Source organism: Tamandua tetradactyla, chromosome 3, assembly GCF_023851605.1.
Source record: "Tamandua tetradactyla isolate mTamTet1 chromosome 3, mTamTet1.pri, whole genome shotgun sequence".
Lineage (NCBI taxonomy): Eukaryota > Metazoa > Chordata > Mammalia > Pilosa > Myrmecophagidae > Tamandua > Tamandua tetradactyla.
Genome location: NC_135329.1, coordinates 32,267,426 through 32,292,583, shown reverse-complemented (window position 1 = coordinate 32,292,583; position 25,158 = coordinate 32,267,426). Strand labels below are relative to the sequence as shown.

The 25,158-nt window shown below is 37.9% G+C and overlaps 1 protein-coding gene and 1 non-coding gene across 5 annotated transcripts in view; both read left to right on the top strand.

Annotated features, from left to right (window-relative positions):
- The first annotated feature begins 11,225 nt into the window (after positions 1-11,225).
- Positions 11,226-25,158, top strand: part of PINX1 (PIN2 (TERF1) interacting telomerase inhibitor 1) — a 142,945-nt gene continuing 129,012 nt past the window's right edge. Inside the window, exons 1-3 of one of the 4 annotated variants that reach the window (XM_077152952.1) lie at positions 11,226-11,473; positions 18,029-18,138; positions 19,871-19,963. In XM_077152952.1, the coding sequence (XP_077009067.1) occupies positions 18,106-18,138; positions 19,871-19,963 (126 nt within the window). In that variant the 5' untranslated portion in view covers positions 11,226-11,473; positions 18,029-18,105. Of the gene's footprint in view, positions 11,474-11,819; positions 12,016-18,028; positions 18,139-19,870; positions 19,964-25,158 lie in introns of those variants that run through there. The other 3 variants (XM_077152951.1, XM_077152950.1, XM_077152954.1) reach the window with 3 other exon arrangements.
- Positions 17,622-17,762, top strand: LOC143678337 (U4 spliceosomal RNA). The gene has a single exon (XR_013173154.1). It is a non-coding gene; the product is annotated as a U4 spliceosomal RNA (small nuclear RNA).

Below are 25,158 nucleotides of genomic sequence, written 5' to 3'. Positions count from 1 at the left end.
CCTTGGATTGAGTGGATAAGACAGTTAAATTTCTAGTAAGATACTTGTCCATTCCATAAACAGACAACACTTTTAAAGGGAGCAAGCTTCTTTTCACACATAAATAAACAGAATATATTTTTATATTACTTTATTATAATAAGGAGTCACATGCTTATTATTTCAAAATTCTGATGATATTGAAATATATATGGTATAAAATGCAAGTCTTCTGTAATTCCTTCCCCTACCCCACTGAAAATACCAGTATTAATAAGTTGGAATATTAGTCTTCTAAAATGTTTCCATGCATATATTAATTACACATGCGTTTGTATAGACTACTATAAACACTTTAAAGTGGAATTTTAAAAAGTGGGTGCCTATAGTTTTGAAATTGTTTTATTCACTTAACAATCTCTCTCATAGTTTTGAAAGGGACCTAAAAATGATTTGTCCTGTGTTAGTTACAAAGGTTTAAAGGACTTAGTGAGATTTCCTTAAGATACTACTTAATATGAAGATTTGTTCTCCATGATCAAGGCCTCCTCTTCACCATCTCTTCAACCAGTACCCCTGGTTAGTGGCTTAACGAGACCACGATTCTGAGGGGTTCTATGTCCAAAGATATGCCCCCTCCCACTCAGGACTCTCGCTCATCTATTACCCACCCCCACATCAGTACTAGACAAATCGGGACAGTGGACCTAGCCATTAAGAAAAAAAAAGCAAACCATGTGCCTCCTAATACAGAGCTAGGCTACGCACTGCTCTAAACTAGTTTATATGTAACACCTTACTTACCATTATCACAAATCTTTGAGGTAGATGTCTTTATTATCCTTATTATACAGATGAGAAATGAGGCACAGGAAGTTTAGTAAGCTGCCCAAGTTCACATAGCTAGTAAGTGGCAGAGAGACATAAATAGCAATGGAACAGATTTGGCCTCTAGAGCAGCTTGTAATTTTCAGGCCAAATTGCAGTGACCAGCACTGTAGCTTGTCACACAATCCCATGAAGTAACAGATGAGGAATCAGAGAGGGGAAGTAACTTGCAAGGAGCAGAGCAAGGATTTGAACCTTCTAACTGTGGTCCTCATTCTGTTCATGAGTGCACCAAGGAAAATCATCTCAAGGAGGACAGACTATACCAATAGAGGTCCCTGGGCTGTGGACTGCTGGTCTGAAGAGCAGCAGAAGCTGGAGAGAAGTCATCCTTAGGTGATTCCAGGACGTGTACCCATAACTACTCAGGTGGAGTGCCTGCCTTCCACAATGCTGTCCCACCCTTAGGACAGGGATCCTCAGCCAGCAACCCAGGCTGAAAACACTTCAAGTAGGTGACTAAGTCTGTCACTACCCCATCTCTACTTTTATCATCCCAAGTCCCATCCCACCTCCCTTCCCTTTGCAGGCATCTCGCCACTGTCACCCCATGTTGAGCAGGACACTGTCCTCCCCCTCTACTGCCTGCTGTCCCCTGAAAATTTTTCAAAATATGAGACACTAAAGTGCCATTATCTCACTAAAATTTGAGGGAATGCCAATTTCAGCTACTAAAGGAAACAACTGCAAAACTGTGAGGAAATCAGATTTTTCCTTTGCCATCATAATATTTATTTGGATGGCAGGATATGATTTTCGATTGTTGAGTTTCAAGGGTTTTCACAGCCATTTCATGAAGGCTAAAGCTTGATGTCATAACATTTTGATAAGAAGTATGATCAGAGGTGGAATCTCAGGCCAGGACTGCTGCCAGGAAACCAGAAGGCATTTCTGGACTGAGATCAGTATAGAGCCTTCTCTTCACACATTGCTCTTGGCTAGGTTTTGTCTTTATACTTTGAGCTACTAAACGTAATAAGATTGGAAGAGAGGACAAGAGAGCTATTACAAGAACTCTGGAATATGAGAACCCTGAGTTGGCATGGTGGTTTGGAACTGTATGTATCCTAGAAAAACATGTTCTGAAACTCAATCCATTCCTGTGGGTGTGAACCCATTGTAAGTAGGATATTTGATGACATTACTTCATTTAAGGTGTGGCCCAACCGAATTAGGATGGCTCTTAATCCTACTACTAGAGTCCATTATAAGAGAATGAAATTCAGACAGAGAGAAAGCCAAAGAGGGAGCACTCAGAAGCTGAATATCAATGGAACCCAGAAAAGAAGGGAGAGACCAAGAGATGCCACCCTGTGCCTTGCCATGTGACAAGCTAAGGGCCAAGGATCATCAGCAGCCAGCCCCACAGTGCCACAGTCTTTGGGGAGAAAGTAAAGACCTTGATGATGCCTTGATTTGGACTTCTTTCAGCCTCAAAATCATGAACTAATAACTTCCCATTATTTAAGCTGACCGAGTGCATGGTATTTGTTTGGGCAGCCAAGGAAACTAAAACAGTTGGCATTAACTAGGTCATGTTGACTGTAACAAAAACAGTATCACTGTCAAATTCTAACTCAGAATAATGTCCTCTGATAATAGCTTCCCAAGAAGCATAGGAAATGGAAAATGGGTAGAGTTTAAACAATTTTTCTGACAATCTAGAAAACCTGATACTTTTCGCCCCAGGGACTAGATTAAAAAAAAAAAAAAAAAAAAGACAAAACCCTAAACAAGACGTTTTATTGATCATCCATTTCTAGTGTATCAAATCTCAGGGAAGGCCAACTCTTCTCAAAACAACCAGCAGTGTGTGAGGAAGACTAAGGCAAACGCCCCAGAAGAGGTACTAAATGGAGTGATGAGTCAGCAAACTAGAAAACGAGTCTCCTTCTTGGGATAACAGCAACTGGATTGGCATGTTTTGAGAGTTTATGCATGGACACAGCGCTTCTTGAGAACTGACAAATATATATATATGACTCTGTGGGCCATGTCACTTCTCTTTAGACTTACTAGAGATATTTTCCAAAATGGTGATGGGAGGAGAGGCTTATAGCAAACACCAATGGCAGAATAGTTTTAAATAAACAAAAAGTAAAAGCTCTCCTTTTCTGCCTGTTTTCCAGCTCTCCTCTCCAAGCCTTCACAATACAGTTCCACTGAAGTGCAGAGTAATTTTTGAAATGTTTAATTTGTTTTTTAAACTGCAGTCATTCAGAACATGTATCTTATTTTTCTCCTCTATGTCTCTTCAGGTTGTCTGTCTTCTCTAGTGAAAAAATTATGTGAAGGTAAAATCTGTTTGTTAGCATAAAACTTCTATGGTACTAATTTACCAGTTACTGTATAGGACAATTACACTTTTCAAAGACTTCGCTTTTTATAGCTATATGCAGCTAATACATATATTGTAGAAAAGAATCACTCAAAAAAGTATTAGAAGAGAGCATGAGTAGTTCAGTGGTTAGAATTTCCGCCTTCCATGTGGGAGACCTGGGTTCAATTTCCAGACCATGCACCCAAAAAAAAAAAAAAAAGTATTAGAAATTCCTGCTTCCAGACACAATGGAGTGATAGGGACTGGACTTACCCTTCCATCTTAAGCAACTACAAAGCTGGACAAAATATATGAAACAGTAGTTTTCAGACATTGGACCACAGGCAGGGCAGGCCTGGGATCCCTGAGAGAAAGAAACCAATAAGGGGGAACCCCTTGATTGCCCAAGTTTACTGCCTGGAGAGATTTCTGGGAAGGAGGAACCCAAACTGAATCTAGTGGTCTCCCTGAGTTGAGAATGCAAAGATCAGAGTTCAGGAAAACCAAGACAGAATTCGCAGGGCTGAATAGCAGAGAGGAGAGACTACACAAAGGAAGGGCTCTAGAAATGTGCAGAGGGGGCCCCATGAGTCTTCAAAGAAATACTGAGCAGTACAAGCTGCTGGGAAACTACTGGGAAAAAAATACCAGGGAGGGTCAGGTCAGAGTGTACACACGGCCACTAATAATTTGTGTTTCCAGAGTGGAAAGGACTCCTAACACATGGGACATGGAATAGAGTCCTCAGAAGGATACTGCTTCAGTAGCGGGAACTTTTAGTAAACACAAAGGCTGCTCTGGGCTCACCTGACAAAGCTTAAAAGAAAGTTCCATAAGGCTCAAGTTGTTCTCAAGTAACTTAATTGTATCCCAGAACAAAGCCCAAATATATTTAAAGAAATACATAAACCTCCAACACCCAACAAAGTCGCAGTCACAAGGTCAAACTTGCAAAGAAGGAAGAAAATATGACCCAAAATCATGAGAAAAATTTTAAAAAGCATTAGGAAGATTAGAAAATAACCCATAATCTTACCAACAAGAAATAACCTTTGTCAATAATTAGGGTTTTTACCTTTCAGACTTTATTCAATACATCTTTTTTTGAAATTAAGTATGAAAGATCAAAGTGTAGGTTTAATTTTGTATCCTGGCCTTCTCTCCTAACATATTGTAAGCACTTTCTCTGTGTATTATTTTACTTTTTGGTTGTCATAACCAAGGCTCTCTTGGGTTACCTCAAGTAACAGAAAGTGTTTAAGGAAATCAGGTTAATAAGAAAATAAGGCTCTTGGCTAAATAGACCCGAAGAGAAACAAAAACACATAACTGGATCTCGCAGGAAGCGAGGAAATGAGAATGCTGTCAGGCTTGTGACTGTCTGGTCATTCAGAATCCAGAGCAACTCCAGCATCTCAGGAGGAGCTCCCTCCAGTGCCCCACCTTCAGCGAAACCTAAGCACTCACCATCTCAGTACTTCTCCTTTTTGTATATCTTGTTTATTTAGCTTCTGGACTGGATCATTCAAATATGTCATACCTACCTGACTTTTCAACCCAATTAAGAATGCCTTCACCCAGGGTATTGAGAACAGAGAAAACAATGACAGCCCCATTCTCCAAGATCTGATGTTGGCAGATCCTAATTGAATTAAGACACATCTCCCACCCCCTCCACTTCAGGATGTCATGGAGAGGCAATGCAAGTGAATTCTCTGGAGCCATAACTTTCCTGTATTGGATACTGGTCAAGGTCTGTCCAAGAAAAAGTTGAAATGCTGGTCTATATCTTTGTGTATCATCTGGAAGAAAGCCAAATGTAGCAACTTCCTCCAGGACCAGAGTGCTCAACCTCCAGCTCTTGTCCATCAAAACAGGGGCATGCTGACCCATCCATATCCCCCAAGGGGGTTGCTTTTCATTGATTTAATTCTCCATAAAACCCTGTAAAAGGAGGCAGGATCGACTTACTATTATACTAGTTACTCCATTCTACTCAGAGAGACATTTTCCAGGCCAATAAAATATCTCTTTCCTCTGGTGTCAACTTGGCCAAATGATAATGCCCAGTTGTCTGATCAGGCAAGCACTGGCTTGATGGTTGCTGCAAGGACATTTCGTGGCTAGATGATTAAATCATCAGTCAGTTGATTACATCTGCAATCTGCACACCTCCTACCAGCAGATAATCCAATCAGTTGAAGGCTTTTAAGGAAGAAGGAGGCTCTTTCAGTGCTTCTTCAGCCAGCAATCCTCTCCTGTGAAGTTTGTCCAGACCCTTCATCAGAGCCTCCAGCTTCACAGCCTGCCCTATGGATTTTGGACTCTTCCATTCCCACAGTTGTGTGAGACACTTTGTAAATCTCCTATTTACAGAGCTCTCCTGTTGGCTAAACATTGCAAGTGTTGTTTCCCCTCAAATATTAAGAAAAATTTCAAACAAAACAAAATTGGAAGAATTTTATAGTGAACGCATATACCTACCATCTAGATTTTACACATACATATATCCATCCTTCCATCCATCCATTAATCCATATTATTTTTAGTGCACTTCAAAGTTAGTTGCAGGCACTAGAATTCTTTTTCCTAAATACTTCAGCATGAATATCATTACCTAGAGTTCAATATTTGTTAATAGATTTTTCCACGTACATACAATGGAATGTATGTACTCATCAGAGTACACTTGCTGAGTTCCAACAGATGCATAACGTCATCATCATCCAAGAAAGCTTCTTCCCTCATATTTTCATTGTCAATCAATGCCCTATTTCCCCAGAGACGATCACTGTTCTGATTTTTTAGACCTAGATTAGTTTTGACTATTCAAGAGTTTCTTATAAATGGAATCATATAGTATATACTTTCTTTAAAACATTATGTTTTTAAGATTCATTCAGGGGGTAGCAAACTTTTTCTTAAAGGGCCAGATAGTAAAAATTTAGGTTTTATGGGCCATACAGTCTCTGTTGCAACCACTCAGTTCTGCAGTATAATCAGAAAATGGTCATAGACAATATATAAAAAGTGTGGCTCTTTCCAATAAAACTTTATGTACAATTTTCTTTTGTTTTGTGTTTCATTTTTTTTTGGGGGGGTAGAATTTCCCTCAACTGAAATGTTTTGATTCTCATATTCTGTTTTCTTCTTACATTAGCCTTGCAGAGATGAAAACTGCTTTTTGTGTGCATGTGTGCATGGGCCAGAATCAAAGAGGAGCATTCTACCATTGAACCACCCCTGCACTCTAAAGGCTGCTTTTGCTTATTCATTTCATGGGCAGGCTGTTAGCTATGAGGTAGTTTTCAACATTCCTAGTTTAAGAGTGCCCTCTGCTCTCAGTTAGCAAAACCCCCTTTTGATAAGCTTTAATTTTTTCGGAAGTTGGGGGAGGGGTTGTATGTCTTTGAATGTTTTTTTTTTTCTCTTTTGTCTTGTAGGATCCTAAATTTCTCCTTCTTACTCCCTTCTTTCTTTCTTTCTCTTTTAACACCCAGTCTCCAAGGAGACTTGGTTCATTGCTACATGGAATGGAAATATGTCTGTGCTCATATTATATGATCTCTTTACATTTCCCACACTGTTGACCATTTCTTCATTCTTCAAACTTTTTCTGCTTCTGCTTTTCCTCTTACCTGAGGCTGCCCCTTCTATCTCTCTTTTGCCTACTCATTCTTCTCTACCAGCCATCTCTGGGCTTGGCTACAGGTCTTTTTCTGTTCTCATTTTGCGCTCCTTCTGGGTACACATCTGCTACTAATGGCTTCAATTACCATCTACACTCAAGTGATACTCAGTTTTTCATTCTAGCCCAAGCTTTTCCTTTGATCTCTAGACTCATGTGTCCAACTGATGATGCCTATACTCAAAGACACATCATGTTCAATGTGCCCAAAACTAAAAAAGTTTTATTCCTAACCCAAAATACCATCACTTCAGTTATAGAAACCAGGAACCTTAAAGTTATTCTTGATACTTTTCTCTTTCTCTCTCTCACACACACACACCAGCTTGTCCAGGTCGTCACCAATTCTTATTGATCTTGCTTTCTAAATGTCTTTTTAATTCAACCACTAATCTTCACTTGTACAGCTACTACTGTAGTTTAAGCTGTCATCGTCTTTCACTTGAACTATTACAATTGCTAAATGGGATCCCCATACATACTTTACCCCCTCATTTATTTTCCTCCACAAGGCAGCCATCAGGATCTTTTTAAAACTATTTGTGTTACTCCTCTCCTGAAAATTCTCCAATGGCTTCCCATAGCTCTTAAGACAAAGACCCAGAGGCCCTGTAAGAACCAGCCTCTACTCAACTTTCAGACCTTACCCAGCTCAACCTTTCCCTTGCTCTGCACTCCAGCCACATCAACTCCTTGAATAAGTCATGTTTTAGTTCACTTTTCACTTCCTTTTCTGACTTACGTGACTAAATGAAATCTCTAATCCTCTTTCCTAGCATCATGTATCCCTCCTCCACAGCATTTATCATATTTATAATTTTGCACTTATGTATGTAGTCATTCAATTAATGTCCATTTTCCCTGCTAGAAAGCAAACTTAGTGAGAGCAGGGGTCATGTTTGTTTTTATTCACCTTTATTATTCTAGCATCTAAATCTAGCACGGTGCCTGAAACAAAAAGTTTGCTGAAATAATCATCCTAACTTCTCTCTCCCTTAAAAATTATCATAGCTATTGAGTACTCTGAGTGTCAGAAGCCATCTAAGCAATTAACATATATCATCTCATTATTACCATAACAGTTCAATAAAGAAAGTACTATTATGCTTATTTTGAAGATGAAGAACAATGGAATAGAGAAGTGAAGTAATCTACCCAAGATACATAGCAGATTTGCAAAGCTAGTAAGTGACAGCTAAGATTTGAACCCAGGAAATTTGGCTTCAGAATACAAGCTCTCTATTATGCTATTATACTTTGATACTCAGATTACAGAGTTATGTTTTTTGACTAAAACAAGTCTCTGAAAGTCTTTTCAAATCTGGAAATAATCTCAGAGATCATGTAGCTCTCTCTTTTCATAGATTGGGACACCAATATCAAAATAAGTGAAATGACTTCCCCAAGCTCACACCCCAAGTTAGTATAGAATCTGGACTTTGTCAAGTTTCTAACTGCTTGTCTAGTGCTAATTTTTACATTATATATTTCTTTTTACACACTGTAGTAAGCTATTGCCTCTTAGAAATGAGGGAAGTTTGGCGAGATTTAGCTCTCTTTCTTCTGAAGATAAAACTTTGTTGTTTTAGCTGAAAAATATAAAGGTATAATGCAATATATGACAATTCTTTTTTGTGATTGTACAAGATGTTGAACTAACTTTTATAATGGTGTGCATGTGTCTTTGTGTTGAGAGAGCTCGACAGAGAGTGGTATTCACCAAAGAGCTAGAGAAAAGAAAAACTGTCTGTCCCTGATGTTTGTTTTCACTGCCTGAAGACAAAAATCTAACTCAGATGATTTATGCAAGTGCGTTCTAGGTCAAATTATTTGAAGTATTTTGAAAGAGTTTATCTTTGCCATATAAAGGTGTTCTTCATAAAGCATTTTCCTTAAATGGGGAAAAAAGGCATACTTTATCCCTTAGTTCATTCATATCTTTGTCTCCCTAAAGCCCTGCTACCTAAACAAAGGAAGGTCTGTGGATTATCATTTGGAAGCTTATTAGGAATGCAGAATCTGTGGCTGCACTCCAGACCTACTGAACCAGAACCCGCGTTTTTACAAGATTCCCTGGGTGATTCTCATGCACATTAGTTTAAGAAGATCTATCCTAGGAGGTCTGCTGAGAGGTTAAAGAACAAGACTAAATGTCCTACACTGAATTATCTTCTTTTTAAAAGTACAGTTTCCACTTGAGGCTGATCACTTGAAAATATAAACCAGATTCTGTAATTTAAAAAAAGCAAACTATATATATTTGTCAATGAACAATTGTATTCGTTTGTTAAGCTTCCAGATCGCAATATACCAGAAATGGAATAGCTTTTAAAAAGGGAATTTAATAAGCTGCAAGTTTACAGTTCTAAGACCATGAAAGTGTTCAAATTAAGGCAACAACAAAAGGTTATCTTCACTCAAGAAAGGCTGATGCCATCAGGAACACCTCTGTCAGCTGGGAAGGCATGTGGCTGGCATCTGCTGGTCCCTTGCTCCTGGGATCCATTGCTTTCAGCCTCTGTTCCCTTTGAGGGTTCCTTATTTAGCTCCTCTGACACAACTCTGGGTTCTGGCTTGCTTAGCATCTCATGGGAAGACATATGGTGATGTCTGCTGGGTGCTGCATCTCCAAATGTCAGGGTCTCATATAGACTGTAGTAACTGTTCTCCAAACATCTGCCTCTGTGTCAGCTTTCAGGTTTCTTCAAAATATTTCCCCTTTTAAAGGACTCCAGTAAACTAATGAAGACCCACCTTTAATGGGTGGAGTCACATCTCCATCTAATCAAAAGGTTGGACCTATAATTGGGCATGCCACATCTTCAAAGAGATCATCTAATCAAAAGTTTCCACCCTACAATATTGAGTCAGGATTAAAAGAAATTGTTTCCCCCACAAGACTGGTACAGGATTAAAACATGGCTTTTCTGGGGTTCATAGTAGCTTCAAACTGTCACAGTGATCTTCAAAGATATTTCATTGTCTAGCTGTGAACCTACAAAATATGTTCTGCCAAAGTTTGAGGGCATTGAAGACCAACAAATGAAGCAGGCTACTCCATATTGCAAAATATTAACAGTTTATTAGGGAACTTGCAAACCGTGAAGCCAGTCTTGGGTTGCTATAAGACATCCAGAGGACTACAGGGGGTCATATCTGGTAAGCACAAGGACAACACAGAGCCAAGTTGGGATTTCCAAGATTGTGAATCTATCTCTTTGAGGTTACTGATATGCAGCAGGAGTGGTTCTAGTACAGACAGCTGTTGTGCTTAGGAATGTGCACATGTGCTTTAAGATACACTTACATGGGTTTTTTTTTTTTTTTTTTTTTGTCTTTTCTAGGAATTTATGGCTTCTCTAGTTTACGGCATCACATTCATAAATGCACAGAAAGCTGAATCGGGAACAAATGGTGGAAACCATTAGTCTAACCTTCCATCCAAATGCAGTCCCCTCTACAACATTCGTTTTTGGTTTCTGACTGAACTTTTCCAGGAAAGGTGGCTCATTGTATCACAAGACAGACATCTCAATCATTCCTTGCCATTCACTGCCATACCCACAGTCTTCATTTGGTTCTCATCATCTATCACTTGGACCACTGCAACAGCATACCAAACTTCTGCCTCAATCTTTCTCAAATCATGTACAGATATATGGCTGATGTTCCTGATCAATTCATTATTTTCTGCCCTTCCATTTTTGCTGGTATAATCAAACATCTTCTAATTATCCTAAGAAAGACATGGCGATCCTGCTTTCCTAATTTTGGGCAAGTCCATCTCCCTTCTTTCATCTTTTCCTCCCATGTCACAACTTGCCAGCTCTCTGCCTTGGCTGTGAAAAGTTCATTGACTTTGCATCTCCTCACCTCTCTCAACTCTCACCTATGTACTGATAGCAGCAAATATTCCTTTGTGTTACTATTTTTTACTTTAATGAAACCAGAGTTTACCTTGTTTGTCTAGACACCTAGTTCAAGGGTGAGTTCATTAAAGTAGGAATCTAGTCCTCAACATAGCTTCTCTTGATACCTGGGTGGTACTCCATCTTCCACTTATGAGGGGGAGGCCTCTGTCTGCAGTGTCATCTGAAGTTCATAGGAACGTCACCTGTCCAAAAACATGCCCTTACTGTCTGTCTGCCTCAATCTTTGAATTCTCATTCCAGAATTCCGTTATAACTCCCCTGGAGACAAAGGCACTTTAATCAAATTTCACAAACATCTTTGGAACCCTTGCCATACTCAAATTATTTTACTAGACGCTAGAATGGGAACGGAGATGAATATGATAAAGGCAAAGTTCCAGTGCGTACATCATAGTGGGGAAAGTAAATAAACACCTTTGTGCTGTTGAAGGAATCATATTATTTAAAGAGAGACAACATTTTCCCCAGAATGAGTCATCTGCTTAACTCGGGATCCCAAGACGTACGTATGGATGTATGGGTCAGGTATGTGTCTGTCAGAACGCAGAGGCGAAGTACGAAGAAATGAGATAGCACACCACAATGCAAAGTCTTCACCACCTACCGAGCATCTTAAACATCTGTACACATCGTTGCCAGAACACTGGCGACCCTAAGGACGATCTCGTACGTATCTCGTCTCCCTCTTTTTCCCATTAGACTGTGAGCTACCTGAAGACAGAGTTCGTCTTCTTTCCAATGCCCGTGACATTTAGTCATTAATGAAGACGATTAAAAAGGTAACACATTGAGCGCTTGCTCCGAGGCAGACACTCCCACAAGGGCTTTACACATATCCAATCATTTAATACATGTATTTCCTCAGGTAAATGAACGAACACGGCTCTCTTCACCTCCTTTACACCCCCTACCCTCGACTCCCTCCCTCCCGGCTTCGCGGTCCAGTCACCCTTTCCCGCAGCCTCGCGCCTACCTGGCCTCCCCACCCCAACCTCCAGCCGGTTCGCGCCCCGCCCACCCGTCGCCGCGAGGTGCAGGAGTGAGTCGCACTTCACGACGTCATCAGCGCGCGCCGCTCGCCGAAGCCGCATACCTCAGCGTGCGACTCCAGCGATTCTGGTTTCTCAGCGAACCGGCCACCGAGTTACCACAGTCGTCTAGGTCCCAAGGCCTAATAAAGCGCCCCGAAATGTCGATGCTGGCTGAGCGTGAGTGTGGGACGAGAAAACCCGATTAGGGCACGAGGGTGAAGATTCCGGGGGAACGCGCCCGGCGGGACTGAGTGGTGGGGAGCGCGAGTCGCCGGCGTGCGGTGGGGCAGAGGCGTTAGATGCCCGGGATGTGGGGTCGGGCCGGGGAACCCCATTGGGGGTCGCCGTGGATTTCCCAGCCTCAGCCTTCCACGAAAGTTAGCTACCGGATTAGCTATATTAAAAGAGACTGCGAGCGTCCCATCGAGAGACTTCGGGCCCTTAGACTCAAACCTGGGGACGCGCGCGGTTTGTTCAAATGGAAGTCAGCACACTGTGTCCTGAGACTGGCTATGCCGCCACCGTTCGTGGGGACCCGGACTCGTTCTTTTACTTGCCCAGTTTTCAGCCTCCTCTGGTTAAAGAAGACTTGGGTCCAGACGGATCTCTTCAGCCAGTGAAATATATTTTTGAAGATGTTGAACCCAGGAATAGAAAAGCAAAGGGAGTAAAAGGCATCAAACACAGGAAATTTGTTTGGGGGGTGCGGGGTGCAGGGCTAATAAGTAATTATAAGGAAGACTTTGGCGTTTTTGACTTAGTTGGAAACTGGTTGCTTGTAATTACTAGCTCTCTTCCAAGACTTGGAATTACTAACCCTCTTTCATTGCAGGATTGTAGGCCCCAGCCTTCTTCAGTTTGCCTTTGATATTTACCATCATTTTATAGATTGAAGTTGATTGAATCCCCTTCTCTGGAGGCTAAATTCTGAATGGTATTTGTAGTTAAGGTTTCTTGCCACCAGGTGGCAGTCGTGCTTTGGTCATGAAAAACCGCTTCATGCTTTTTGGAAGAAATTGTGTAGTGAACAGTGACCAGAAAGTTTAATTAAAAGACCAACAGCAAGTTGCACAGGAAATTTGTAAAATAAATGTCAACATTCTATTTTCTAAGGTGATGGAGGAATAGGAGCGTGAAAGGAAATGGGTAAGGCACTATCCCCAGTTATACAGGGGCAGAAATTTAAGTTCAAAGAAAAATAAACTGTCCAAAATCATTCAGCTAGTAGGTGGCAAAATTGACCTAGTTATCTTTGGAACTTTATATTCTTGCCACTAGTACCAGCGATTTTCTACCGTTTCTAAGTTGAGGCTCATAGAAAAGAATGTTTTACATGGTGACCCTCTAGACTCTTATTTCATCATCTATAAAAATGAACAGTCAAGACTAGAACTTAGATGGCTAAAGTCTCAGGTTTTAATGTTTTTTGAGATTTACTTAATTATCATGCATTTGGGAACACTGGCCCTGGTTCTGCCCTTCATTTCTACTGTTTCCATGATCAGTTTCTCTGTGACTATTAAAAATTTCTTTTATTATCTTCATCACTAGGTTGATATAAAAAAATCACTGATATCACTTCTTTTCGCCCACTATTTATTCCAAATTTTCAAATATTTATATAATATTTTGTAGTTTCTTTTAAAATAGCTTGTTAAATTAACATGATTAGATATTTAGAGTTGATGTTCTTATTTTAGAGATGAGGAATTTGAAGCATAGAAAAGTCCCAGAAGTAACCCATAATTTTGCTACCCAGTAATTATTTTTCTCTGATAGTTTATGAAAATGATATCATTCTATAGGTATATTTTTGTATCCTGCTTTTTTCATACTTAGCATTAGATTACGAGCGTTTTCATATTATTAAGAATGCCATTTCCTTTGTGTTCCATTACCATATGATCTATAGTTTGTATTCTGTTATCTTCACCACAGGTACTTATTCTATTTTTAATCTACTAGTGGTTTTCTTTTTTCTCAAAAACGTAAAAATTCTTTATCCTGTTATTTCTCTAATTATGAAATGCGATTTTATTGAATCTTCCCTATGTAAGACAAGGATTTTATCACCCTTCCCACTTTTATATAATTTGGAGTTTTAGACCCAGACTGTTATTAAGATATTAATTCATTCATAAAACCTTTTCAAGATCAATTTTTGACACTTGCAAGTATTACATTTTGTAACCAAATTACAACAAATACAGTTAGAATTACAAATTACAACATATATAGTTAATAATCTTGATACTCACTACATGAAAATTTTATATTATACCTTCCTCAATCTTGAATATATCTTGAACATTTTTTAAAAGAATTCATGCGGGTATACTTTGAGCTCTTGAATATCTGAAAATCTCTTTGGAAAAAACAGCAAAATCTTTGTTTCTGGCTCTTAGGACTCAACATACCTTTCAGAGTAAGCTGACTCCTGGCATAAGCCATGCTATAGCAGGCATGGAGTGATGGAAAAGTGAAGTCCCTTGCAGTTGTTGTTTAGAAAATTTTTTTATTGGAATTATCCTAGATGTATTCTCGTGGGGGAGAGATTTACAATTAGATCTCCAGTTAGGAAGAGACTGTCTGCTAGAGGATGGTGGGGTAGATTGAATCATGTCCCCCTACCCCCATCCCAAAGGCATGTTCAAGTTTCAACTCCCTAGTCTTGTGAGGGTGAACTCACTCAGAGATTCTCTTTAGATGAGGCCAGATTGAATCAGAGTGGAACCTAGCTTAATAAGATTGAAGTTCTTATAGAAAGAGAGGAAATCTGAACAGAGACAGATTGCCATGTGATAGAGGCAGAGATTGATTTCCAGCAAGCCATCATCAGAATGCTGTAGACTTCAGAGAAGGTGTGGTCTGCCAATACTTTTGATTTTTGAGCTTCTCACCTCCAAACTGTGAGCCACTAAATTCCTGTTGTTTAAGCCAGCCAGCTTATGGTATTTGTTATAGCAGCCCTGGCAAATTAAACAGATAGTTAAACATATCATTCCAGAGACTCTGCAGATTCAGAAATCTCTACCCTGAGACCCAGCCCTATCCATCCATTACAGTGCTATCCATTACAGTAGGCGATGTCTAGAGCCCCCAAGACCACCCTCAGGAAGTTCAGTGATTCACTAGGAATACTCAACAGGACTCAGCAAATAGTCATACTTGTAGCTGAGATTTATTACAATGAAAGGTACAGAGCAAAATCAGCAAAGGGAAAAGGTGCATAGGGCAAAGTCCAATGGAAATTAGATGTAAGCCTCCAGATTTCTCTCCCAAAGGAATCACAAAGAATATACTTAATGCCCCCAGCATTGAGTTGTGACAATATCTATGATATGTTGCCAACCTGGGAAGCTAGTTAGAGGCTCAGCATTGTGTTGGAGGCTAGTCATATAGGGGGCCTCTTTGACATGTATCAAAATTCTAGACTCCTAGAAGGAAAGCAGGTTTTCAAAGTAGACCATATAGTTTGTACAAACATGTAGACATAAACTCTTTAACAGTTCAGGAAATGGTGGGAACCTCCCGAAATCCAAGTGCCCAAATGTTAGCCAAGGGCCAACCTGGTAAGCAGACCTTTCAGGGGAAAGCAGGCAGGCTTGCTTTATTACTTTTTTTGCACACAACTGTTAGCAAAGCTAACATTTGAGCACAGAATAGACTGCAAAATATGAATAACAAAGGGCATCCAAAAGACTATCTAATCTGAACAGACCCGAGGCAGTCTGTTTTCCTTGTCAGAATTTCCCAAACCTGGAAACTTCTACAGCACTCGAGCCAGGAAATGTTCCAGGGAAATAGAGTTCAGGTCAAATCAGTTTGGCAAACACAGCATGCCTACTCAGCCATCTTCTAAGAGGATGTACACATTAACATATTAAAGGTTCTGGAAAATCCTTCTATATAGAACACTATTAAATTTTGCATAATCTGATACTACTCTCTCTTGTTTTAATGGGAACTCCCCTCTTTTTAAAGCATCCTTATTTGGGAAACGTTGCTTTAGCCACATTGTTTGGGCATACCTGCCATCTCCCTGGAAAAGAGGAACTAACCTCAGATACCCAGTCTCTTGTGTTAGCATTCTAGTCAGTTGTATATAAATAAGCAACATAAATTATATGCTTTTCTTATTACAGAGGTGGGCCCACTCATTCTCGAAAGTGTCTTCTTCAAACAGGGTCAAAGACCCCTGGCTAGCACTATTAAACAGAGACACAAATTCTGGATACACACCAATAACCAGCCTTACATATAGAATACTGGTTAATATGGCTTATCTCTGCTATATTGTTCACTTGCAGACATGGTGTTATGCTGAGTACTTACCAAGATAAGTAAAATGTTAACTTAGTGAGGTGTAGCACTTTTGAGGTCACAGTTTTCTCTGCAAAACACTGTAAATTTGTGCCCAACGTGTTTTTCTTTATAGGTAGCATTTTTCTTTATGCATGTTTGTAGTTTTTGTTTTCATTTTTGCCAAGGTGTGTATAAGGGACTTTTTTCATTGATTTTATATGCAATACATATAAAGTCCTTTGACTGAAGGTTGTGTGTGTGTGTGTTTTTTTTTTTTATGAGACTGCCAAGGTATAAGTCTATTGTGAGATAATGTGCTTACATTGATACAATAGGTAAGTGATAATGATGCTTGATTTCCAAGTTACTCACTTTAGGGTAACAGACCATAGTCTGTTTTTAGGGTTTCATATTTGTGTTCTGTGACCCTTTGAGATTCTTTATCTCTACCATAATTTTCCTTAAAACTATAGTGATAAACTTGTGTTTCTAATTGTCATTTATTTATTTGCATTTAAAAAATGCTTAGGCTTCTATTTTGGAAAGACTAGAAGGCGTTCTCTTAATTCGGTTCTATTCCTTCCTTTATTCTTCCCTTTTGCCTTTTTCCTTCTTGTTTTTTTTCCTTTCTCATTTACTCGTACATTCATTCACATTTATTGAGTGTTTGCTATGGGCAATGTTCTTTTTACTTCTTGCAATGAAGAATAGAAAATAATTCAGGCATCAGTGTGACCCTTAAGGAGATTATAGTCTAATAGGAAACATAAGAGATGGATATAAATGGCCATAACACATTTAATGATGTTAATTAAATATTTATAAAGAAACATAATTCATTCTGGAAGTTCAGAGAAAGGGTCTTATGGTTTTAGGGCATTTCTGTGAGAAGGTATGGTATTGTTATTTTTCTGTAGTGCGTGTGTGTAGAGGATATATTGGACTCTCCAAGATCATGCCTTATAGATTAAGAATATAAACCTTAATGTCAGTAGGACCTTCATTTGTATAAAGGCACTGTTGTTTGCTGGGAGTGGGGGGGGGGGGGACATTAGGTAAATTGCTTTTTCTGAGCCTCAGGTTTTCTCAACTGAAAAGTGGAGATATCTACCCTCTGGGTTACTGTAAATATCGAATCAAATAAAGAATATATAGCACTTAGCACATAGCATATAGCAATGAAAGCTGTAACTACTGTTGCTGCTGCTATTACTGGTGGTAATTATGATGGCAATGACAGTGACCATGACCATAGTGATGACAAGTTGCTACTGATAGCTGAATATGGAGCTATATATAGTGGGGTGTTTTTTTGTGTGCATGGTCTAGAATTTGAAGCTAGGTCTCCCGTATGATAAGCAAGCGTTCTACCACTGAACCGTCTGTGCGCCCTATATAGTGTTTTGATTTGTCACATTTGGAGGGAACATTTCAATTTTAATCTTGTAAGTCAATTTATATGTTAAGAATATGTGCTTAGCTTTGCGCAGTGGCAGTATCGTAGCCAATGAGGTTTATCCGAGGCGTGATTATTGCTAATTGAAAACTTTTCCCAATACCCCACCATGATGACTTGAAATATAGTCGGTGCTGGCAATTTTTGACAGTCTCTATGGAGACTGAGTTTTAATGGTTAAAAATATATATATACGTCTTTAGAAAAAAAAAAAAAAAGAATATGTGCTTACTGGGAAAACTAGAATAAATGGTTAAACCTGATAACATTTCTGATTGCATGCTCAATTGATATATATATATAATAAAATATAATGTTTGTCATATTTTACGTGTAAGAATACGTGTATGTGTTATGTATTTGTGTGTATGTGTAATATTTTCCAGGTTTAAAAGTTAGAATGCTGATGAGATATTTTTTCATTTATAGGTCGGCGGAAGCAGAAGTGGGCTGTGGATCCAAGAAACACTGCGTGGAGTAATGATGATTCCAAGTTTGGCCAAAGGATGCTAGAGAAAATGGGGTGGTCTAAAGGAAAGGTATTTTGGAGAAAAGCAAAAGAAGTCTGACCCATGCAAATAGATTATAAATCAGGAGAATACATCCTTCTTAGAAACTGAGAGAAATTTAAGTTTTGGGTCAATAATTGATTTTAGAGGAATAAATAAGTTGTAGTGACCTTATGATGATAAAAATAGAATTGTACATGCATGTCAATTTGTTTTCATTTAATTTACCATGATTAGCCTCTTTTATACACAGCTCTTTTTTCTTAGTTGCACATGGACTTATACTTAGCCATCAGCATTTTATATTGCTGAGTAATATTTTATTGCATTTTCTAGCTACACTACACGTTTTCTCCCTTTCCTCCCCTTCCGTTTATTCCTGACTCCAATAGGCCTTCTATACTATCTCTGTACTTGAGTGACTTAGGTCAGAGTCTTTAGTGATCTTGCTGCAAGATGCAGTGGGCTTTTTTTTTGTTATCACATTATTTAACTCCTTAGCAGCATCTGATGTCATTGACTGCTCCCTCTTTGAAATACTGCTGCTTTGGTTTCCACAGCACTATACTCTCTCCTGCTCTCCCATTTTACTCTCTACCTTACCAGCCACTTCTAAATTTGGTTCTGGCTCTTCTCCTCTTTCAGATTTTTGAGCTTTGAGCACCTCAGGATTTAACCCCTGGCCCTATCCGTACTCTGCTTAGGTGATCTCGTTCATGCCCATGCCACAGCTTTGAATTATCCAGTCTGAGAACTCACTTTTCTATGTCTAGCCCACGTATGTCCCCTAAACACTGAATGTATTAAGTTCGAGAGCCTACCTATATTTCCACTTGAGTAAGCATCCAAATTTTATCATTTTTATTACAAAACTTCTTGATCATACCCCAAATATTGTCCTTCCCAATTTGGCCTCATTTTAGAAAATGACACTTTACCCAATTATTCACCCAGAAATCTGGGAAACATCCTTGGTTCCTCTTCCTCTCTGATATCTCATGTTCCCAACCATTATTCCTTTATATCCAGGACACTACTTTGGTCCATCCACCATTAGTCCTTGCCCTGATCATTACAACAGCCTCTCACCCTCTTCCCTTCCTCCCTTCTTTTCCTCCTATGGTCCATTTGCCATACATCAGCCAGAATGATCTTTTAAAGTACATAAATTAGATCATTGGATCATATCATCCCCCTGCTTAAAAGTTCAGTGGTTTCCTATTATTTTAAAAATAAAATCCAAATTCCTACCATACCATCACTCCCCTTATCATCTGATTTCCTCTTCATTGATTCCTCAGTGTGCCAAGCTCTTTCACGCATTAGGTTCTCTGCACCTACTGTATCCTTTACTTAAAATACCTTACAACAAATAGGTGCTAATTGATGTAGGGGACGTGGGGTACTCTCCTTTCTTCCCCAGTGTTCTTTTTTATGTACTGGAAACAGGCATCGCCTTCTGATGGATTTCTGATAGTTTTGTGATAGTACATTTTGCTTCTGAACATCAGAATGAAGAAACTTAGTTTTACATGGGCCTTAAATTTGTTCTCAAGTTGAAGAACTGATATTCACAATTATAAGTAAATCCATGATATTAGAGAACATATTCCCTTATAAGAATTAGACTGTACTCCTTGAGGGCAAGGATAGTATCTCACTCCTAGATGCTTATTAATTGAATAGTTGAGGAAGGAAAAAGAAGTAATTTCTCTTTATACATGACAAAAATGCTAACTTTCTTTGTGTCTAATCTTCACAGGGTTTAGGGGCTCAGGAGCAAGGAGCCACAGATCATATTAAAGTTCAAGTTAAAAATAACCACCTGGGACTTGGAGCTACAATCAATAATGAAGTAAGCAACAGTTTTCCTTGAATAATTTACTTTAATTTTACAAATATAAAAATTTTAATCACAGGATTTGTTGATCGGTTTTTAAGTATTCAAGTGTGTATTAGCCTTATCCATGTTTTGGATAACTAAAGAGCCTTTAACTAGGCTGGCTCTTCATCATGTATCATGCCATTTTGCTTTAGTGTCCTTATGTAATCTTTTATTTGCTACTACCTAAGAAATCCAAACTAGTGTTATTGATAAACTTTGTTAAAAAAACTTTTTTTCTTCTCATAGAAATATTCAGGTCTATACAAAAAAGAATTTTTATCTTCTGTTTGTGTTATAATATTAACTTACATTAAATGTTGGTCACATCTGGTTTAAGGAATACTGCATGAAAGCCGTGTTCTTTTCTTATGTCTTTATGTCTTTGTCGGTTTCTGATGGCTGTTGTACAGCAGTTCGATTTGTTCACATTTCTGCTTAAATATTTACACTTTGAAAATATGACACTGTAATTAAAAATTAGAGGACTATGATAATTTTCATTTTCATTAACTTTGTTTGCTTTAAGAAATGTCTAAGCAGAAAGGCTTGTTCTTAAATTATTTTTTCTTTTGTTCTTAAATTTTTGCAGCTACCATATTCAGGTTGGAAATCTGGAGAATTACTTTAGGTAAAATGAAATACTCTGAGTAGTATAATACAGCAGTTTTCTGGACTAGCAGTTACAAGTTTAAATCACTAAAGAGAGTTTATATAAGGTTCTGTTTGTTTCTTTTTCTTTTTTTTTTTTTTGTTAGAGAAGTTATAGGTTTACATGCAGAAAATACACAGTTCCTGTATATCAGCCCTTTTATTAACACCTTGCATTAGAATGGTACCTTTGTTTCAAATGATGACAGAATATTATTATGGTTGTACTATAATCTGAAGTCCATAGTTTACTTTAGGGTTCACTATGTTGTATAGGCCTATGGTTTGTTTGCTTTAAAAATTTTTTTCTGGCAACATAAACAACCTAAAATTTCCTCTTTCAACCACTTTCCAAATATATAATTCACTACTATTAATTACATTCTCAATGTCATGATACCATTACCATCATCCATCATCAAAGCTTTTCTATCACCTCAAACAGAAATCTTGTGCCAGTTAAGCATTAACTTCCTGTTCCCTGACCCCACCCTGGTTCCTGATAACCTGTATTCTAGTGTCTGATTCTATGATTTTGCTTATTCTAATTATTTCATATGAGTGAGATCATACAGTATTTGTTGTTTGGTCTGGCTTATTTTATTCATCAAGTCCTTAAGGTTCATCCATGTTGTTGCATATCAGAACTTTATTCCTTTTTACAGCTAATATTCCATTGTATGTATATACCACATTTTGATTATCAGTTCATCTATTGATGGTCAGATGGGTTGCTTCCATCTTTTGGCAATTGTGAATAATGATGCTCTGAACATTAGTGTAAAAATACCTGTTCATTGTTTTCCCTTTTTTCAATTCTTTCAGGTATATACCTAGAAATGGGATTGCTGGGACATATGGAAATTGTATATGTAAATATCTGAGGGACCCACCAAACTTTTCTGTTGTGGCTGCGCCTTTACATCCTGCCAAATAAGAATGAGAGTTCCTATTTCTGCACATCCTTTCCAATATTTGTTTTCCATTTTTCTAATAGTAGCCACTCCAGTGGGTACTAAATGTTATCTCCTTGTGGGTTTGATTTGCATTTCTGTAATACTGAGCATTTCTTCATGTGCTTTCTGAACATTTGTGTATCTTCTTTGGAAAAATGTCTTTTGCCTGTGTTTTACTTGGGTTGTCTTTTCGTTCTTGAATTGTAGGATTTCTTTATATCGTCTAGATATTAAACATTATCAGATATATGGTTTCCAAATATTTTCTCCCATTTGATACATTGTCTTTTTTACTTTCAAGATTGAAATTCTTTGATACACAAACAGTTTTAATCTTGATGAAGTCACATTTATCTATTTTTTGTTTTGTTTTTCTTGTTTTTGGTGTAAAGTCTTAGAAATCATTGCCTAACACAAGATCTTGAAAATATTTCCCTATAATTTTCTTTCAGGAGTTTTATGTTTTGTTCTTATATTTAGGTCTTTTTCCTAAATGTAGGAAATTTACCCTAGAAGGTAGGGGATTTATCTTCATTCTTTCACATATAGCTATTTAGTTTTCCCAGCACCATTTGTTACAGAGATTGTTATTTCCCCATTGAATGAACTTGTCCCTCTAGTCTAAAAGCAGTTGGCCATAGATGTGATGATTTATTTCTAAAATATCAGTTCCATTCCATTGGTCTTTAGTTATGTCCATGTGCCAACACCGTGCTGCTTTGATTACTGTGGCTTTGTAATAAGTTTTAAAATCAGGAAGTGTAAGTGTGGTAGTTAGATTCAGTTGTCAACTTGGCCAAATGAAGGTGCCTAGTTATGTTGCTGTGGACATGAGCCAGTGATACGTGAACCTCATCTCGTTACATCTTCCGTCAGCTAGGAGGCATGCCTGCTGCAATGAATGATATTTGATTTAATTGGCTGGTGCTTAAATGAGGGAGGTCAACATAGCACAGCCCATGCAGCTCAGCATACCTCATCTCAGCACTCACAGCTCAGCCCAGAAAGAAATGCAGAAAGAAAACACCCTGGGGAAAGTTGTTGGAACCCAAAGGCCTGTAGAGAGGGCCAGCAGAGATCACCCTGAACCTTCCCATCTAAGAAAGAACCTCAGATGAAATTAGCTGCCTTTCCTCTGAAGAACTAATGAAATAAATCCCCTTTTATTAAAAGCCAATCTGTTTCTGGTGTGTTGAATTCTGGCAGCTAGCAAGCTAGAACAGTAAGTCTTCCTCAGCCTTTGCTATTTGGGGCCACTTACCATAACTTCTGTGTAAATTTGGTGATTGACTTTTCCATTTCTGCAAAGAAGACTTTTGGGATTTTGATTGGGATTGTGTTGGATCTGTAAATCAGATAGAATTTGGATAGAATTGACATCTTAATGTTTAGTCTTCCAATCCATGAATATAGAGTGTCATTCCATTTATTTAGTTCTTTGGTTTCTTTTAGCATTGTTTTGTTGTTTTGCAAGTGCACGTCCTTTATAGACCATTGATTAAATTTATTCATAGATATTTGATTCTTTTAGTTGCTATTGTAAGCAGAACTTTTTTCTTGATTTCTTCTTCAGGTTGCTCATTTCTAACATATAGAAACATCTCTGATTTCTGCTTGTTGATCTTGTACCTTGCCACTTTGCTGAATTCATTTTTTAGCTCTAGTAGTTTTGTTGTGCTTTTTCAAGATTTTCTGTGAATAGGATCATGCCATCTGCAAACAGGAAAGTTTTACTTACTCCTTTCTGAATTGGATTGTAATATTTCTTTTTCTTACCTAATTGCTCTGGCTAGTACTCCCAGTACAATATTGAATAACAGCAGTGACAGTAGACATCGTTTTCTTATTCCTGATCTTAGGGGGAAAGCTTTCAGCCTTTCACCAGGGACTATGATGATAGCTGTAGGTTTTCCATATATACCCTTTATCAAGCTGAGGAAATTTCCTTCTGTTTCTCATTCTTCAAGTATTTTTATCAAGAAAGGGTACTGGATTTTGTCAAATGCCTTTTCTGCATCAATTGATATGATTATGTGTTTTTCCCCTTTTTTCTGTTGATGTGTATTCCAATAATTAGTTTTCTTATGTTGAACCACCCTTGTACACCTGGGATAAATACCATTTGATCATGGTATATAATTCTTTAAATGTGGTGTTGGATTCAGTTTGCTAATGTTTATTTACTTTTTGGGGGGGCATTTTTTGCATCTGTATTCATAAGGAATATTGGTCTATAATTTTATCCCTTTTATATTAATCTATGAATTTATCTTGTGGCATCTTTATCTAACTTTGGTATTAGGGTGATGTTGGCCTCATAGAATAAGTTAAGGAGTGTTTACTTCTCTTTGATTTTTTGAAAGTGTTGAACAAGAATGGTGTTAATTCTTCTTGCAGTGTTTGATAAAATTCACTGGTGGAGCCATCTGATCCTGGGCTTTTCTTTTTTCTTTTTTTTTTTTTTAATGCTCTGCAAATTTTATTGATATGTCTTTCTCCATCCTATTTTTTAATATTTAATAAGAAAAGAAAGTTGTAAGTAGATACTAACATTGTCAGTCATCTCTGTCCAAGAAATATTATTAAAGATGATCAGGTGCCTTTCCCCTTTGATAAAGTTGTTAAATCCGGACCAGAAAAGTTTATCATGGTCTACCAGAGCTATCTCTTTGTCTTCAAGGGTGTCAAAATATTTGGACTTTGGGGGTTGGGGGAAGGGAGTAGCCTGAAAAGGAATGGATGATATCTGATTATTACTTAGTATTAGCTTGGATAACAAAATAAAAGTATAGGAAGGAAAATCCATTTAAAATGCTTTTTCCTTACATGCTGAAATTTTTGTTTTGTTACTTTTTTTTTAAACATTAAGTACATTTTTTTGTGTGTGAAAAATAACATACAAACAAGCAATAAATTTCAAAGCATATCACAATCATTAGTTGTAGAATAGATTTCAGAGTTTGGTATGGGTTACAGTTCTACAATTTCAGGTTTTTATTTTTAGCTGCTCTAAGATGCTAGAGATAAAAGAAATATCAATATAATGATTGAGCGGTTATACTCATTTGTTAACCCTATCTTCTCTGTATAACTCCACCATTACCTTTGATCTTTCTCCCACTCTTTAGGGGTATTTGGGCTATGCTGGGCTTTTCTTTGTTGGGAGGGTTTTGACTACTGATGCAATCTCTTTTTACTGGTCTGTTGAGATCTATTTCTTTTTGAGTCAATCAGTATAGGTAATATGTGTGTTTTTTAGGAATTTCATCCAGGTTTTTTAATTTATTGGTGTACAGTTGTTCATAGTAACCTTTTACATTCCTTTTTATTTCTATGAGGTTGGTATTAACCCCCTCCCACTTCATTTTTTTAAATTTTAGTTACTGTGTCCTCTCTCTTTTTTCTTTATCAGTCCAGCCAAAAAGTTTGTTGATTTTATTGACCTTTTCAAGAAACAGCTTTTGGTTTTTTTTGATTCTCTCATTTTTTATTCTCTTTCATTTGTCTCTGCTCTATTCTTTATTGTTTTCTCCTTTTTGCTTGCTTTGGATTCAGTTTGCT